Genomic DNA, 17125 nt, shown 5'->3' with positions numbered 1-17125 from the left:
AGCTTCTGTGTAACACTTTCCAGTGGATGCTACAATATATTGAACACTCAATTTTTCTTTAATAACCTCAGCCATCTCTGCTATTTGCTAGTTACATAAGTTAAACTGTATGTAAGCCAAAGAGATATAAATTTATATTATCTTTCTTTTCCTCATTCAAATGTATACTTTTATTTATTTTTTAAGAGTCAAGTGCAGTAGTGAGAGTGGAGAAAGAGTAGAAAAAGGAGTTTGATCTGTAACTGATGGTGAACGATCAATTGAGACAACTATCTTTGGACCAGGTTTTGTTTTTTTTTCTCACCAGTTTATCTATTTCATCTTCTGCGCTATCTCCTGACCACACAGGTACTGGATTCTCTGTATGCCATCAAGGTACCTAGTTACCCGCATCTTCTGACTATGCAGTATAGCCACAGTCTTCAATCTCTTATTAATACAGAATGGGCTTGCAGTATCGGGACTCCCTCCAAATTCCCTACTCCTAAGTGAGGATGGGAAACAAGTCCTTAGAAAACTATGCACTAGGTCTGACCAACGAGGAACAACTGCAAGAAAAGCAACTTTGAGAATTTCTTTATTATAGACATTTCAGAACCATTTAAATCAAGACAAGGAAGTTTTTAGACATAACATACTGTGTTTATCTTGAGGTACACATTGGGCCCATCAGATAATATTTTGGAAAGTAATGCAATTGTTAACTGGTAGTTAACAACCAAAGTTTTCCAAGCAAAGAAACTGTAAAGATGGTTACAAAACTCTTTGAAAAGAATACACCATTTCCATTTAAGATAAACTCTCCAAATCCTCAACCGATTTCAATTTTTAGGCTTAGCTTAAATATTTTAAATGAAACTTAATATGAGAGTGGGAGAAAAGGTTTATAGCTAAGAAATTATCTGAGCCCTACTACATGAGATTGTAAACAAAGGAAATTTGCAATCTGATAAGCTCTATTACAAAATTTATAGCCTAAAAATTAGAGCAGCAAAATTACAGAAGATATTTGTATATAGTTTAAACTGAAATCATGTTTATTCCTTGTTTCTGGCTATCACAATGAGACAAATTTTAAAACACCAAGTTTTGAAGACTAAACTTTTGAAGACTAAACAGTGCGATTTAACATGATGTAACCATGAGAATCCCATATTACTACAATCCCACAATCTAAAAGCTCTACTTCACATAATTTGCACTCTAGGCCTTTTATTCTTCTTGCTCAAGCAGCCTGGTGCCTTTAGGTAACTTGAAAGATAGTGGAAATTGATATAAGAGGCATGTTTCTGAAAGCCTCCTATGTCTAACAACAGATTTAACTTTTCTGGTAGACTGAAATTAAAATTTCCTTTGAACAGTTCACTAGATTCTTTGAAGGATTATTTGTTTTCCAGTTTGTTATTCAAAATGTTAATCTTATGCTTGCTAGGCATGATGAGTAGTGACTTATACAAAGTGTTTAGAAAATGAAGGACCCTCCTTCCTTCCTTCCTGCCTCCCATCCCTTGACTTCTCAGGGAGCTGTATGGGTAACATGCAGGTGGCTGTGGAATGTGAGCAGAGACTGTTTATGCATGTGTCTGAAAACAGTTGGAATGGACTGTCATAATATTTCCCATAAGATTGTTGTATTTCGACATGAGACAAGAATAAACACTGCAATTTAGCTGAATGGGCAGTTCGCTGCAACTTCATAAACTGCAATGATATATGTGGGTTGAAAGAATGTAAGTAAATTTCACAGTTCATAAAGTTGAGCAGCTCAACTTAAAGAAGAGAAAACTTGCAAGATTGATCTGTGAGTGTTTGAATTCTGCCTCCCAACACGAGTCAGGTCCACATTACACATTTTAGTTGCTTGGCTTGGTTTATTGCTGATTTTCTCTTCTGATGGGGGCCATGATGATTTTTGCCATGAATCTAAGGACCCAAAAGGGTCTTGTTTAGACGGACACTTCCTCTCTTTTGATTATAGGGGACCTGCCAGAGGAGATAGGATGATAAGTCTTGACCTGGTTGGTTAGAAAGGTTCTGTGTGTGGATCTCTGGGCATCACTTTTCACTGCAGAATCACAGGGAAGGGCTGTGAAAGGGAAGGGCTTCTTGGAAGGGAAGGGCTGTCTCCTTATTATCCCTGCTTTGCATATCTTGTCATGATTCTCTTGGAGCTATGAATGCTCTGTCTAGTCAGGGCGCCAAGGTCCTTCACAGACAGGTGCTCGGCTTAGGAATGGCAATTTCATTTATTTGTGACAGAAGATATTTATTACAATTAAAAGAATTCCAGGTCAGTAAAAAAAAACAAAAATCAAAAAACAAAAAAACAACAACACAAGGCAGTGAGAGATACTTTCTGCCTCCAACACATTCCAAGTTTTAGTGATCTTGGGGTGTTCTGTACCCCTAATAGAGGCTGACGTTTTAAAGACAGGACACACGTAATTCTCCATATGCCCAGCTGCCCAGAGGATTTCACGTCTTTCTTACCCACACATACATACTCTTAGCAACTGAGATTGCAAGTATAAACAATATGATCTCCAAGAGGGCAGGGGCTGTGCCTTTTACTCAGCACTGTAGTGATTCCAGACTGTAGCATAAGTGAATCAAAGGCCACAGTCCCTGACCTCAAGGAGTCTCTGCATTGCCAATCAATATAAACTTGACAAAAATACGCCAAGTCCAAAACAAGCAAAAAGAATTTAAAACCCTATTTTGTGTAAAGTTTTTACAAAAAGAAAAAAAAAACACTAAAAAGGAGTCAGTTGTTTATGTGAGGCAACCTTTATAGTAAACCCAAACCAACCCTGTTCCTTCTTCCTGAGTTTGAGAATTGTGTTCGAGTGCTAAGTATTTTAAAACGGATTCAGCTAGGTTTGCCAATGAAAACTTGCAGCTTAGTAGCTGCATCTTGTCTGTTTTTATTTTAAAAAGAAGTTCTGAGAGGTTTACTTTACTAAGGGAGGCAGTCCCCCTCACACAGAAGGATGCTTTCAAAACATGAAAGCTTCATAGGTCTCATGTCCTGTGAGTGCAGTACCAGACACTTCCTCATCGAATTGTCTGTGACTTTTGAAGAGGTGCTCCAGTGTGAGAATTTTACAGGGTACTCTTTTTGCCTATAGTATTTACATTTTGGGAGACATGTTAGGAGAAAAAAATGCTTTTTTTTTTTGATAAAGGAGATCTAAGATGGAAAATTAGATCTAAGATGGAAAATTAGGTATCAATTCACTTCAACTCTAAACCATGATATGGATTAAAAATATCTTTCTTCTAATGCCAAGAAATAAAGACACGTTTCACAGGTCTACAGAACTAGACTGGTGGGTCTTGTTTTTCAACTTATTTTTTTGTTTTGGTAGCAGGAAGAGACGTTAAGATATAAGTCCATCCTGCAAGTTATGCTGCCACCTCACTGGCTGACCTTCCTATTCAAGAGGGCACTGTGTGCACCTCGGTCATGGGCTGTCTGTACTTCTGGAATCTGGGGCCAGATTCTGGGGTGCAGGGGAGTAGATGACGCCTTACTCTGAGAACTAACACAGTCCTAAGATGTATATTCTCTAAACAAGTCAAGAATAATGACGCCATTATATTTTGGAATACTTAATCATATTTAGCAAAAAATTCTCAGACTAATGTAAAAGTATGGTAATAATGTATTTTCTTTGAAAGAGAGGGAAGAAGTGGTTTATGAAATAAACAAGTCTTCTTATTGGTATTTTAAAAATACTCAACAGATGTAGCATATGTAATAATAAAGGCTGGTGCGTCTGATTTCTGAGTTCTCGTAAAGCATGAAGCAGGTTGAGAATGCCTAATGCACTCTGACAAATGCTCTTCAGACCTCTCGCCATCAGACACCAGGGGAAGGAGACCCTCAAACCTGAGAATTACAATTCAACAGAAACTGTCATTTCCCCAGACATCATGGGAGTATTACATGCAAAAACCAGCCCTGCAGTGAGTGGACTTAAACTCAAACTTAATTCTTCAATACAGGACTCTTTACTGATTTGTTCTAAGTTTTCAGTGATGAACCCAAATAAGACTGAGCTTCAAGTGACAGGGTTCTGAGAATCTTTGGAGTCATTCTGTCCACTATTCCTAAGAGAATCAACATAGATAACAGTCCCAAAAACTCAACAGATTATTTAAAAGTGAACAGATGTTATCTAAAATATCAGAATCAAAATTATGTGTAAAACATATCCGGGTGTATTGTGTATGCACCTATACTGTTTATATATGTATATTCTTTTTTCTCTGCTCAAAATTAGCAGCAGTTACAGATAAATTATTGTGGTCATGATTTGTGTGATTTCTAAGGACAACATATATCCCTTTATCAACATATGACTTTTGGAAAATGCCTTGTGATAAAAAGATCCCCACCAAGCATACAACATTAAAGTGTCAATTCATATCACTAACATTTTCAGGCACAAGAGTAAAACAATTAGCAAGAAGCAATCTGAATGACAGAGCACAGAACATAGTTAATTGTCTAAAGTCAACCCTCCTGAAAGAAGGGAATTGTTGTTCAAAAGTGTTTTTTTTTTTAAAGATTTTTATGTCTTTCAGCTTTGGCTATTTTGTAATAAATATCATACCTTCTCGCATAAACCTACTTGGGTAAGAATGATTTCTCTGCACATGCCTTTTTTTCTTTTAGCAGCTGCTGAGTGTTTGTTGAGTGACGTACAAGGCACACCTCCAAGTGTTCTGTACAGCATTTTTATTGATGTACAAAATAGCCTGTTCACCATTCAAAAACGTAATCTGCATAGTTTCTCTTATCCTTATTTACAGAGAAGGTTTTTAGTGCAAAAACATGAAACTGTGTCCCAGCCCACCCCTTCTAGCACACGCATTGATCAGCTTTGTTCCATGCTGGCTAGGGGTTATTTGGCTATATTTTGGGCCTCCAGCCATTAATGAATTGCATTATCTTCTTCACCTGCAGTTTGCTCAATTTGAAATCCTCTGAGAGGATTTCTTCCGTTAGCTGAACAAGCAGGTTCCCATCAATCTTTTCAGTAACAAAGAATGATATGACATCTTCGGACAAACCAATGAACCGTAGTGACTTGGACACTTCCTCTATAGAGAGTCCTGATAGGTCAGCAGGTGGCTGCCATGGAGAACCATCGCCACAGGATCTGGGGGCCAGCTGGAGATGGAGCGGAGATGAGAAAGGGTAGGAGGCAGAGAAGATGTCCTGCATGCCCTTTTTAACAAAATACTGGTCCTCCGAGAGATCTGGTGACCCAGACTTGGGGTCTTCCTCAGCACCATCGATTTTCAGAGGCAAAGGAGATGTTTCGGAGGCGACCTTCTCTTCCACTGGTTTTGGAGCCCTGGGGGGTAAGGCAGGGCATGACGTACTCTGCTTTGTCACGCCAGCTGCAAAAGATTTCACATCTGTGCTCTCCAGAGAGTAGCTGGCTGACTTGGGACAACCAGAGACGCTGCTACTGAATTCTGCAGTCACTGAGCTAGTGGGGCTGGCCAAGAGCTCACAGCCATCAAAATCAAAAGGTGCTGGGCAGTTTCTCTTTGGTGTGCCTGGCGTCTTTTGTCTAGGGTAACTATAACTCCTGCTTGGATCCAGCAGGAAGTCACTCCTGGTCTGGCTCTCTGATGCTCCTGAATAATGGTTAGGCCATGAGAGCCGAGAGGACACAGCTTCAGCAGAAGGACTTCCAAATGGGGATTTCAGGTCCACAGAATCAGTTTTCACTCGGTTACATGGATAGCAGGAAACAGAAGCGCTTTCAGAAGGACTTTTGTCAGTTTTAGTGACGCTGCTTAAAAGCAAACACAGAAGGAGAAATCAGTTAAAAGAAAAAAGCCAAATCCCAAGGCTTTTGTTATTTACAGATGTTACTGCTGAGTAGAAAAGTGCAGTTAGTTTTGAATTCAATAAAATTCCTGCTAACTTCACTGGGTTTTTTTTTTTTTTTTAAAGAATCTTTAATAAAATACATTGGTAATTGTAGATATGTACATAATGATTTAAAATGCTACAGTGGAGATAAAATAAATATTTCAGCCAGTAAGAAAATCATTGTTAATAGGTGCCTGGGTCTTTATGATGAGGAAAATTATTAAGTCACGTGTAGGCTCTGCACCAACAGGTGCCAAGATTGATGAATGATGTCTGCAGTGAGCGAGGGTAGAGGGAGAGAATAGTAAATGAGTGGCACATGCTTGCCATGCTTGTGCTACAGTGACATGATGGCATCACACCATCCGTGACTCTATTTCCATCCAAAAGTCTGAGGTAGGAGGAAATCCTTCAAATAAAATGCTTATCCTTGTCTTAGTTTCTGAACAATCGAGTAACATTAGCACAACGATTTAAATGTCCAGAGAACAAAAAGTACCTGCAAAGAGAGCTACTTTAAACTGTAACGAGCACATGTGGAGCGGTGGATTAGGCTTTGGGGGGTTTTAAGAGCAACATGAAACTAGAGTGCGCTCACAGGAGGGTGAGCAGGCTGGTGAGGGGTCTGACAGTGATGTCGGGGAAACAGCAGAGGGAGGCAAGGATGTTTCTTTTGAAGAAGAGAAGACTTCTACCATAGCTGACTCGGAATTTTCATGAGTCGACAAAGAGATATGGGATGGACCTATTTTTGTTTCTTTAGACCTAAGAAATGATTGCAAGTTACATAGAGATTGATTTCAACTCAATATAATAAAGGTTTTTTTTTTAAAGTATTGGTGCTTGCCAACAATGGAACGAGCTGTGTTGCAGAAGAATGATCTCAGAGCACCGGAAGTATCCAGACAAAAGGAAATGACCACCCAACAGTGATGGCCAAAAGGGGACTCCTGTCTGGATGGAAATTCAGAGTAGATAGCCAATGGGACCCTTTCCATTTTAGGTCCTGGTCGAAGGTGGTGTCTGCTTGAAGGTGCTGTCTGCTCGTGTCAAAGTCAAAGTGGAAAGAACTAGATGCTGATTTGTGAGAACTGATGGCAGCCCCCGGGTTGTTTCCAGGAGAATCTAGTTGGCCTTTACCTCTGAATTTCTTAGACTGGTGTGGCATCTTTTCTTCCCAAGACATTGGCTCTTCCATCCTAGCTCAAAACAAACAGGGGCCCCATCATGCTCACTCAGTAAAATTATTTAAAAAATTGAAAAGCCATTTCCTCTCCCGCCACCCTGCCTGTTATGGCTACCCTGAAAATGCTTTCAAGAACCCATGAACTGGTGGATGAGAAGATAAGGGTGCAGTGGGACCTGGCAGGAAGACTTACATGTTGTGTAGCCCTGAAGAATAGTAGGACAAGGTGGGGCTGGGAGAGCGAGTCTGTTGCCGCGCTGGCTTGACTGTGCGAGGAGGGATGGAGGGACTGGTGGACAAAGGCTTTGCGCTTCGGGGTGGAACAGGTGGGGCGTTCAGGAGCCGGCATTCTTCTCTGACCTGGCGCAGAAAAGAACACTCCAGGTTAGCAACAGACTGACAATGCCATTGGGGGCCAGCTCAATCCTGCAGACTTGCTCAAGTCGCACTCTTTAACCGTAACAGCAGGGTGTAAGCATGGCAGAGAGAAGATTGAAGTAAACAAGAATGATGGGAAGCACAGAGGCTGCCAGAGAGCAAATCAGATGCCTGTCACACACTTGCTGGGACAGAATGATTTTTGAAAGAAACTGCTTGGCAAATGCTGGCTGCTGCTGAAATATAGAAAGTAACATGAAATACGGCAAGTTAAAGTGCCTATGGTTAAAGAGCTAGTGACGTGAGGATGGATAAAAAGGAAGTATTAAGAAAATAAGAACATAAGGCTTTCGCAAATTTAACTTGAGGATTCATCTCTTCTATTAGGTTGTGTTTTTTTCACTGTTCAAGCTGAATTCAATTTGATCCAAACCTTAGAGAACCCTGGACCTGGTCCAGGGCTAAAGCTCCTTCTGAAGTCATGTTCAGGGATGTTTTATTTTTATTTTTTGAGATGGGTCGCCCAGGTTGGAATGCAGTGGCACAATCTCGGCTCAGCTCACTGCAACCTCTGCTTCCTGGGCTCAGGAGATCCTCCCACCTCAGCTTCCCGAGATCTGGGACCACAGGTGTGTGCCAGTACACCTGACTAATTTTTTGTATTTTTAGTAGAGATGAAGTTTCACCATGTTGCTCAGGCTGCCTCCCAAAGCGCTGGGATTATAGGCATGAGCCACCGTGCCTGGCCAGGGCTACTTTTACTTTTTAAAAATTTTTTTGTATTTTTCAAGACTGAGTCTTGCTCTGTTGCTCACGCTGGAGTGCAGTGGCACCATCTTGGCTCACTGCAACCTCCGCTTCCCAAGTTCAAGCAATTCTCCTGCCTCAGCCTCCCGAGTAGCTGGGATTACAGGCGCCTGCCACCATGCCCGGCTAATTTTTGTATTTTTAGTAGAGTCGGGGTTTGACCACGTTGGCCAGGCTGGTCTTGAACTCCTGATCTCAAGTCATCCACTTGCCTGGGCCTCCCAAAGTGCTGGGATTACAGGTATGAGACATTGAGCCAGGCAAGGGCTTCTCAAATGTAAATATGAGTGTGTATCACCTAGGGATTTTGTTTAAAATGCAGATTTTGATTCTGTTGACCCAGGGTGGGGCCTGGGAATCTGCATTTCTAAAAGTTCCCAGGTGATACTGATGCTACTGGACCATGGTCCACACACTGACAAGGTTGCAGAAGGAGTAATGAAGCGGCTCTCTACATCTGAAAAGTACTTTTTATAAGAGCTGCTTCCAGCTCTTTCACATTTCCTTCGTCTTCACACTGGAGAGGATCTAGATGATCTGTGCCGTCCACGGCTTCTCTGAGACTGCCTGCCATTCCCCTAATTTGCTTTCCATTCCTTGCAGGCATTTCAGAATATAATTACTAATGAAGTGACATTTTTCATGTACTTCTATGTGTCAGGCAGCAGGGGGCAGTTTATACCTGGCTCTGCTAGTCTACCCTAAGCTATAGAGGTAAAAATATTAACAGAGCCAATTCTGACTCTGTCAAAAATGCTATGCTTTGAAATGCATACCTTGTCTACTTTTAGGCTAGGTTCCCACCAAGCTTTTCACCTTTACTTTCAATTCCTTTCTGGCCAAGCAGCTCTGGGATAAGACAATGAAACAGCAAGCTCCTATTAGCTTTGGTACTGAGTTTGCTTAAGCTGAAATGAAATGGGTTCATGTTATCATACTGCATATCTCCTACTATCTACACCGCACCTGGGACCTCCACCTCACATCCCAGGCCTGATTCACTTGCCAGAGAAAACCAGCCATTAAGAAGACTCATGGCTATGGGTAGGCCAGTAACCCAACTCTGAATGAAATGGAAGCAATTTAAAAAGTCTCATCAGCTGCATTTCTTCCCGGGGCTGGGGATCACTGCTCCTACCTGCAGGACCCACAGCCCTGGTTACTGGGGCCCAGTGGGTTGGTGAAAGGGAACGGTTTCATCTGGACAAACTCTTTAGACTAAAAGAAAATATTTGGAGCAGCAGATTTCTTCCAAAATAGACGCAGGCTTTCCCCTTGTGAGCTTTTAAAAAGGTGGTGGATGACTGCAGAAAGGATGTCCGCGAGGAAATGAGGTTTGGATAATGACATGAGAGGAATGCTCGGCTGGGCTGGCCCGGAAAGACCCTTGCACCATTCTGGGGTCTTCCTTTTTTTTTTTTTTTGGAGACGGAGTTTCACTCTTGTTGCCCAGGCTGGCATGCAATGGCATGATCTTGGCTCACTGCAACCTCCGCCTCCCAGGTTCAAGCGATTCTGCTGCCTCAGCCTCCTGAGTAGCTGGGATCACAGGCATGCACCACCACACCTAGCTAATTTTGTATTTTTAGTAGAGAAGGGGTTTCGCCATGCTGGCCAGGCTGGTCTCGAACTGCTGACCTCAGGTTATCCACCCTCCTCGGCCGGCCAGGTCTTCTTAAGAGGCTAAGAACCAACCAGGATGCCGGAGCTCAGACTGGGCCACCCCGCTTCCTGGCTTTGGTTCATCTTCCTTCTGTCTTGTTAGTGAGCTGCATGGTAGCCAGATGTGTTTCTTTCTTAGGGAATATCTATAGAATTTAGGGTGGATGGGTGTCACTTTATTACAGATGTGCTTGGTTCTATTTATGTTTACAGAAATAGGGTGCATGGAAAATGTGAGATGATAAGGACTCTGTCAGTTAACTTCTTAATTTTAAAATAAATATTTAGTTATTTCCCAATATTGGATTAGAGTGGAACATGAGGAAAACATGGTTAATGCTGGATTCAACTTAGCACTTTCAAAATTTTAGAATTAGCCACTAAATATGACGTTTCATTAGGAAACACTTACCTGGGATGTCAATTATAATACACTCAGATGTCAATTACAATATGCATTTTAATTTACAATAGTCAGCTGACTTAGGTTTATAAACTCAGAAAAGAAGCCACTTGCAGTTGAATTTGACCTAAAGGAACTCCCCTCTTCCTGTTCTTATAACCAACCCCAGGTACCCAAGGTCACTTAGAGCTGGTTCTGCCACCTTCATAACTAGGGACTCCTGAAGGGCTAATAGATTTCCCACAATGGTGAGGAGAGGGCGGTAGTGAAGAGAAGCATTTCTAAGCTAAAGGGCCTGGTGAGGAGGTAGCCAGGGCCAACTGGGAGTGTTTATGGTTGATGCTCAAGACAGAATTTGAGACACATAGAGCTTTTGGGGTAGCCACATGACTCCTGAAAGGAGTTAAAGAACTAATGTGTGTGTGTGAGACAGACAGAGAGAGAGAAACAAATTGATTCTTACTCTTAGGAGACGGGATGTTGTCAGTGATGAAACAAGAATATGAGGCCAGGGATTTTTTTCTGTTGTGATGGGAGGGCAGTCTGGGTGTTGTTACGTGAGGTCAAGGTAAAAGAATTAGGTTTACTTGAAACTCACTTTAGAGAAAGGTTGTTTTTTTTTTTTGTTGTTGTTTTTTAAAGGATGACTTTAAAGGGACTCCATTCATGACAAGAATTTTGAGTGTCATTTTGTTGAGGCAAAGAGTGAGCGGCTTGCGCTACGCCAGGCAGGTGAGGGGCAGCCCATGGCAGGTGGGCACAGCTGAGGACTCCACAGACACATCTCCAAGTGGCATTATTACTTTCAACTTGTTGCTACATGGGTGGCCACTCTGATGATGGCCTATTTCTCTGCATCTTAAGGGAAGAATTACATGCTGTGGTGGGATGTATGCATTTTGGGATTGAGAAGTGACAGAGTGAGGGTTTATTGTACCATCTTAGTTCCTATCTCTTACTCTCAGAACAGTAACCGTTCTATTACTCTTTGCTTCTTGATTTGATTCACGCGGGATATTTATATCCAGGAGGAAGGTAGCTGTGCTTTAGATGAATTTTATCTGTCAATAAAAGGCAATTTACAAGACTAGACGGTCAATCACCCTATTTCCAGTTTTCCTTCATATTCAATTTAGCTTTTAAGTGTAACATTTTCAGCACATCCCTTCTGGAAGCCTCAGCATGTGGCTCTCATCATGTTACTGGCTGTCTCCGACGGCTCCCTCTGATTCTGGATAAAGGCCGGCCTCCCCTGCCTGCCACCCAAGGCTCTGTGCAGCCAGGCTCCCATGCATCTTTCCAGCAATCTCTCCCACTGCTCCTAGTCTATATGGGCACACAGGTCCATGCAAAGTGGTGGACTCAGTGTCCCCCCAGCACACCCTGTGCTTTCCTGCCCCTTTCTCTCGTTGTTTTTACTGCCCACCACACCTAAACACCAGTTCCTATAGGCCAGCCCCACACATGTGGGCCACCACACACACTGTTTGCCACACACTGTTCATACTTACTTACTCTCCATCTATATTTAATGAGCCTGCGAGCTAAAATGTAAGGACTGCCATCCTTGTTATTACCATCCTGGGAATAGCAGAGTTTGGGAATGTGTCACTCCTGGCACGAACATGTCACACACAATGCCTGGTAGATGTTAAGAAATGTCACAAAAAATACAAAAAAAAGGCACTTAAAAAAACCCATATACCACAGAATATCTTTTATACGTTTATGTGGAAATTATTATTGACAAGTCATTTGGGCTGAATGTTACGTTTTTTCGGTGACCTTGAGTCAATCTAGGGAAAAAAAAGGCACCAGAAGACCTGGCACATATGACCACCACCAACTCTACCACCACCCTTTGACACAGTGTCACGGTGAAAATGACAGTGACAGTATTCCTGAACTAGGAAGCGCTGTGGCTTTAATCTAGCACACCCCAGAGTAATGACTATTCTAAAATGAAGATCTAAAGGACTATATTGTGCCTAATGGACTAAAGCCTTTCTATTTACTTCCAATGCAATGTTTACGACTGGACTTCCACTGGCAACGCAAGGAGAGAGGGGCCCCTCTATTATCAGGAATGAACCTCCAACCCTCACGCTCAGTGAAGAGCTGGCATTCTGTTTTGAGGTGGGTGTTACTGTCCATTGCAGATGACGGTGATCTCTGCCTATGTGTAGTTAACTTCGGGTTATGAGTACCTTGAGTATTCACAGAGAAGCTCCTGGAACCAAAGTCCTGTTGATGACAGGGTCAATGAGCACAGTGCAGATACGTGGAGTACCCAAAGCCTGGCTTCCTGAGCAATTCCCTGGCCTAAAGCTTTTCTTCCCAGCTGCCCCACCGCTAGCATACTTCTCTCCTCTTGCTCCTTCAGAGTAAGTCTGTCTCTCTTTTTTTTTTTTTTTTTGAGACAGAGTTTTGCTCTTGTTGCCCAGGCTGGAGTACAATGGCGCGATATCAGCTCACCGCAACCTCCACCTCCCAGGTTCAAGCAATTCTCCTGCCTCAGCCTCTCGAGTAGCTGGGATTACAAGCATGCACCACCACGCCTGGCTAATTTTGTATTTTTAGTAGAGATGGGGTTTCTCCATGTTGAGGCTGGTCTCAAACTCCTGACCTCAGGTGATTCGCCCTCCTCGGCCTCCCAAAGTGCTGGGATTACAGGCTTGAGCCACCGTGCCTGGCCTAAGTCTGTCTCTTTTCTAAAATGTTCAGTGTTTCAATTATCATCAAACATGAGACACCACTACTCTGGTGTTGATACAAGTCTCCTTGGTATTCACATTGTAGATCATCAATGCAGAGCTAAACAAAAGCTCATTTATTAAAGAGGTAGAAACAGTGAGTTCTGTTATTTCTCGAACTTCATCCTCTTTAGTCAATGAGGCATATTCCTAGAGAGGCATATTCAGGCAACTGAAATAATCTAATAGTGGGGGCTTAAAGCAAGCTGTAAAAGGTGTCTGTCCTGGGGGCTGATGGCCAGGATCACAAGCATCAACTTCCACCATCCCTGAAAGTCTGAAGAACATGGCTATCACTTCTCTTTTCCTACAGCCTCTATTAATTCCACTTTGCTATTTGTTCAAATATATTGAGTGCCTATCATGTGCTCATTGAGTTGGTGTTGAGTATACAACAGTGAGTAACTCATGGAATTACCTATGAGGGAGGGAAACAAACATAATTAAAATACAATCTGGTAAGTGTGATAATACAAGTATGTGCAAGGTTCATGGGAGCACCATAAATTTACTCAAGGCGGCAGGAGAAGAACAAATTCATAGGTAATCTTACTGAGAAAGTCTTAGGAGGGATTATGAGTGTACAAAAGGTAGAACATAAAAGAACATGGCATAAAAGAAGAACCAGAATGATGATCTGGTCTGTGGGCTTAGATGATGAAACAAAACACTGGTGCCATTCCTCAGATAGAAATTTAGAAGAACAGGGCTTGGGAGAAGCAGAGGAGGTCAGTTTTGAAAATACTAACTTTGAGCTCAGTGTCCTAATGATAGATAGAATCTGAAGTTATGGCGGCACTGAGATCCCAGATGAGAAGTGAAGAAGGCTGAACCCCCCAAGGGATGGACAGAAGAGAAGACAGGAGGGGAAAAACAGGTAACTACACTTTAGTACTCACAGAGCAGAATCATGACTGAATGGCATCAAGGAAGCCAAGGGAGGGAGAGCCGCAGGGGAACAACAGTGCAAAGATGGAGAAATGTCAGGAAGTCAGGAAAGAGGCTGGAAGAAGTTCCCCTTATGTGACAGTTAGCAAGTCACTGGTGATCTTAGCAAATGAGGTGTGAGTCAAGTGAGGGGGCAGAGCCAGACTCCAGTGAGTCCAAGTTAGATAGGAGTTAAGAGTGGTGTTGGTGAGGGCAGACCACTCTTCTCAGGAATTGTCTGGAAAGGAAGGAGTGAGGCAGTTGTTACAAAAGCATACTGGTTTGAAGGAGGCATGCCTTTTTAAAAAAAACTTCAAAGAAACTTGAAAAAATGTGCCTGGGTATGTATATGCATGCATGTAAGCTGGAGGTCAAGTGCACACTGATGCCTGGGACCCTGTGCTCACCTTTAATTTAAGAAGATAAAGGGGAGACCATTTTTCCATTGCTCCCTGCCTCTGTCATGCCATCACTGGCCAAATAAAGCTAGAAAAATAAATTAATGGTAGCATATCATCTAACAGTGAAAACAAAGATGAAACACACCTAATAGAACAAACGCTTTGGAAAGCTTCATGTTTCTAAGTGGAGGTGGTCAACAAAGTCAAGCGCAACTCCCATCTATGGTCCAAATCAAACACATCATAAAATGGAACTATTTTCTTTACTTTCAGAATACTGCCCAGGGAGTTTAATGTCATTTCCTGAGTCCTGGAATAGACATTTAACCTTCTTTTCCCTTCTCCCCTTCTTACAGTTCTAACTCTTGCTTAGTTGGGAGGGAATTGAGCACAGGTCAAGGATCAGTAATTTGTCTCCTCTAAATTGCCACATGTTGAAAATAATGCATGAGAATTTGTTAACAGTAGGAAGCTCATCATTGCATGAGTGGAAAGCAGAGTTACATGTAGATCTCTGGAGGACAAAAATTGAAACATACATACAATTGGAGTGTTTTCTACATAGAATCTATGAAATGATTTCTTTCTCCTGTTACACCTCTTTCTCTGACACTTCCTAGGGGTTTATGAAACAGCATCGTCTAAGACTGGGGGCTTTTTGGTACAACAGCATTTCTTGGAAAGCCTTTGTTTTTCACAACTTGTGACTCCTCTGTTCTGTGGAGGAAACACAACTTTCACATGCAGTCACTAACAGGACCAAAGAGCTTAAGAAAGGTAAAAGGACAGTTAACTAAGGCATGGTCTTAGCAGTTTTCAGATAGCCTTTTGGGAAAAAAAAATCAATTTCAGAGCAGTGGTGGCTGCTCAACTCTTACATACAAGACAATGGATCTAGGGACATCTGCTGACGGGGCCATGTATTTCCTGAGTTAACCTTCTAGAATCAACTGTCACATGCCTGGCAGGGGCGTGGGGGAGGGAGTATACCTCCTGTCTCAAAGATCATATTGCTTGGAACTTTGGACAATCAATAAGGACATTTTGGCATACTTAGGTGGTGTAAGGATCGTTTTGTTTCCGTATTGACAATGATTAAGAAAATACCTACACTGTAGGGGAGCTTGATTTAAAATGAGATTCACCTTTCTTATGCATTTTCTTCCCTAAAAAGCCAAATGCAGGACAACGTCAGCAACTCAAAGAAAGGAGTTTTGTAACCATGCTTCCTTGAACTTTGTAACTTTGCCTTCACTGACTGCCCTCTGCCCTGTATTTTACATTTCTTCCCACACTCCCAGATAACAAAATCATTACAGCCGTAAGAAACCTTATTTATAAAGAGGCTTTTATACAAAGAGTTCATAACCCTGTCGCATAACCATCAGTGGATATTTTCAGCCAAACAGAAATTAAAGTTTTATAATGACAAAGTACAATAAATGAACCTCTATTTAATTAATTACACAAGGGCAAATGTGATTTGCAGTCAAAATCCTGATTCTTAGATGCATGAGCTTCTTTTTTACATTTTTATACATTGATAAGGACCTAAGACAGACCTTTCTCAGAAATGGTCTCCAATATTCCAGCCTCAGGCAAGGGAGGCCCAGGGGAAGGAGCGGGCAGCCACTCACTCAGTGGCAGGAGGGGCAAGTGGTTCTGAAAAGATGTACTTGTTTAAAATTTGGGGTGCTTTCATGGACTCAGAAAGTATATGCCATTGAGGAGTAGAATAAAGATCTTTCCTGAGCAAGGAGTATATGTGATAAATATACTTAAGTAGTATATAACCTTCCTATTAATGTGATTTTATACAAATGGTACATACCTAATTGTATAAGTTTCGAACAAGACTTATCCAACAGAACGGGGTGGCCAACCTTTGGGATATGGACTGGTACTGGTCTCTGGCCTGACAGGAACCAGGCTGCACAGCAGGAGGCAAGCAACTGGCAAGTGAGCCAGTGAAGCTTCATCTGTATTTACAGCTGCTCCCCATCCCTCGGATTACTGCCCGAGCTCCACCTCCTGTGAGATCAGTGGCGGCATTAGATTCTCATAGGAGCATGAACCCTACTGTGAACTGCAATGTGAGGGATCTTTGCATGTTACTTATGAGAATCTAGGTTGCATGTTCCTTATGAGAATCTAATGCCTGATGATCTGTCACTGTCTCCCATCACCCCCAGATGGGACCATCCAGTTGCAGGAAAACAAGCTTAGGACTCCCACTGATTCTACATTATGGTGAGTTGTATAATTATTTCATTATATATTACAATGTAATAATAATAGAAATAAAGTGCACAATAAATGCAATGCACTTGAGTCATCCCGAAACCACTCTCTCCCCCAATCCCCAGTCTGTGGAAAAATTGTCTTCCATGAAACTGGTCCCTGGTGCCAAAAAGAGGTTGGGGACTGTGGCAATAGAATATTATATCCTTATTATCATTTTCAATGGACACAGAAGAAGAAAAAAATAAATCTTGGCCTAGAAACTTTCATTTAAAAAGAACCTACATGAAACAGAAGGCAATTAGTTTCAAAGTTATCAAAACACAATAATAATTTAGTCCTTATTTCAATTAACAAATGGGAACTTAGGTATGGCTTGCTTACAAAGTACTCCTCAAAGCTTGTAATTAAAATTAATTAAATGTCAAATGCCCTAAGAAACCTCATTAACTAGTGGAATCCTGAGTATAT

The 17125-nt window shown here is 41.9% G+C and overlaps 1 protein-coding gene across 2 annotated transcripts in view; it reads right to left on the bottom strand.

Moving 5' to 3' along the window:
- Positions 1-560: 560 nt before the first annotated feature.
- The window catches only part of GAREM1 (GRB2 associated regulator of MAPK1 subtype 1), a 216800-nt gene continuing 200235 nt past the window's right edge, over positions 561-17125 (bottom strand). The window contains exons 5-6 of one of the 2 annotated variants that reach the window (XM_055235105.2): positions 7276-7442; positions 561-5816 (exon numbers count right to left, since the gene is read on the bottom strand). In XM_055235105.2, the coding sequence (XP_055091080.2) occupies positions 4919-5816; positions 7276-7442 (1065 nt within the window). In that variant the 3' untranslated portion in view covers positions 561-4918. The remainder of the gene's footprint in view (positions 5817-7275; positions 7443-17125) is intronic. The other variant, XM_055235109.2, reaches the window with a different exon arrangement.

The sequence above is a fragment of the Symphalangus syndactylus genome, chromosome 1 (assembly GCF_028878055.3).
Source record: "Symphalangus syndactylus isolate Jambi chromosome 1, NHGRI_mSymSyn1-v2.1_pri, whole genome shotgun sequence".
Taxonomy (NCBI): domain Eukaryota; kingdom Metazoa; phylum Chordata; class Mammalia; order Primates; family Hylobatidae; genus Symphalangus; species Symphalangus syndactylus.
This window is presented reverse-complemented; position numbering and strand designations above follow the sequence as displayed.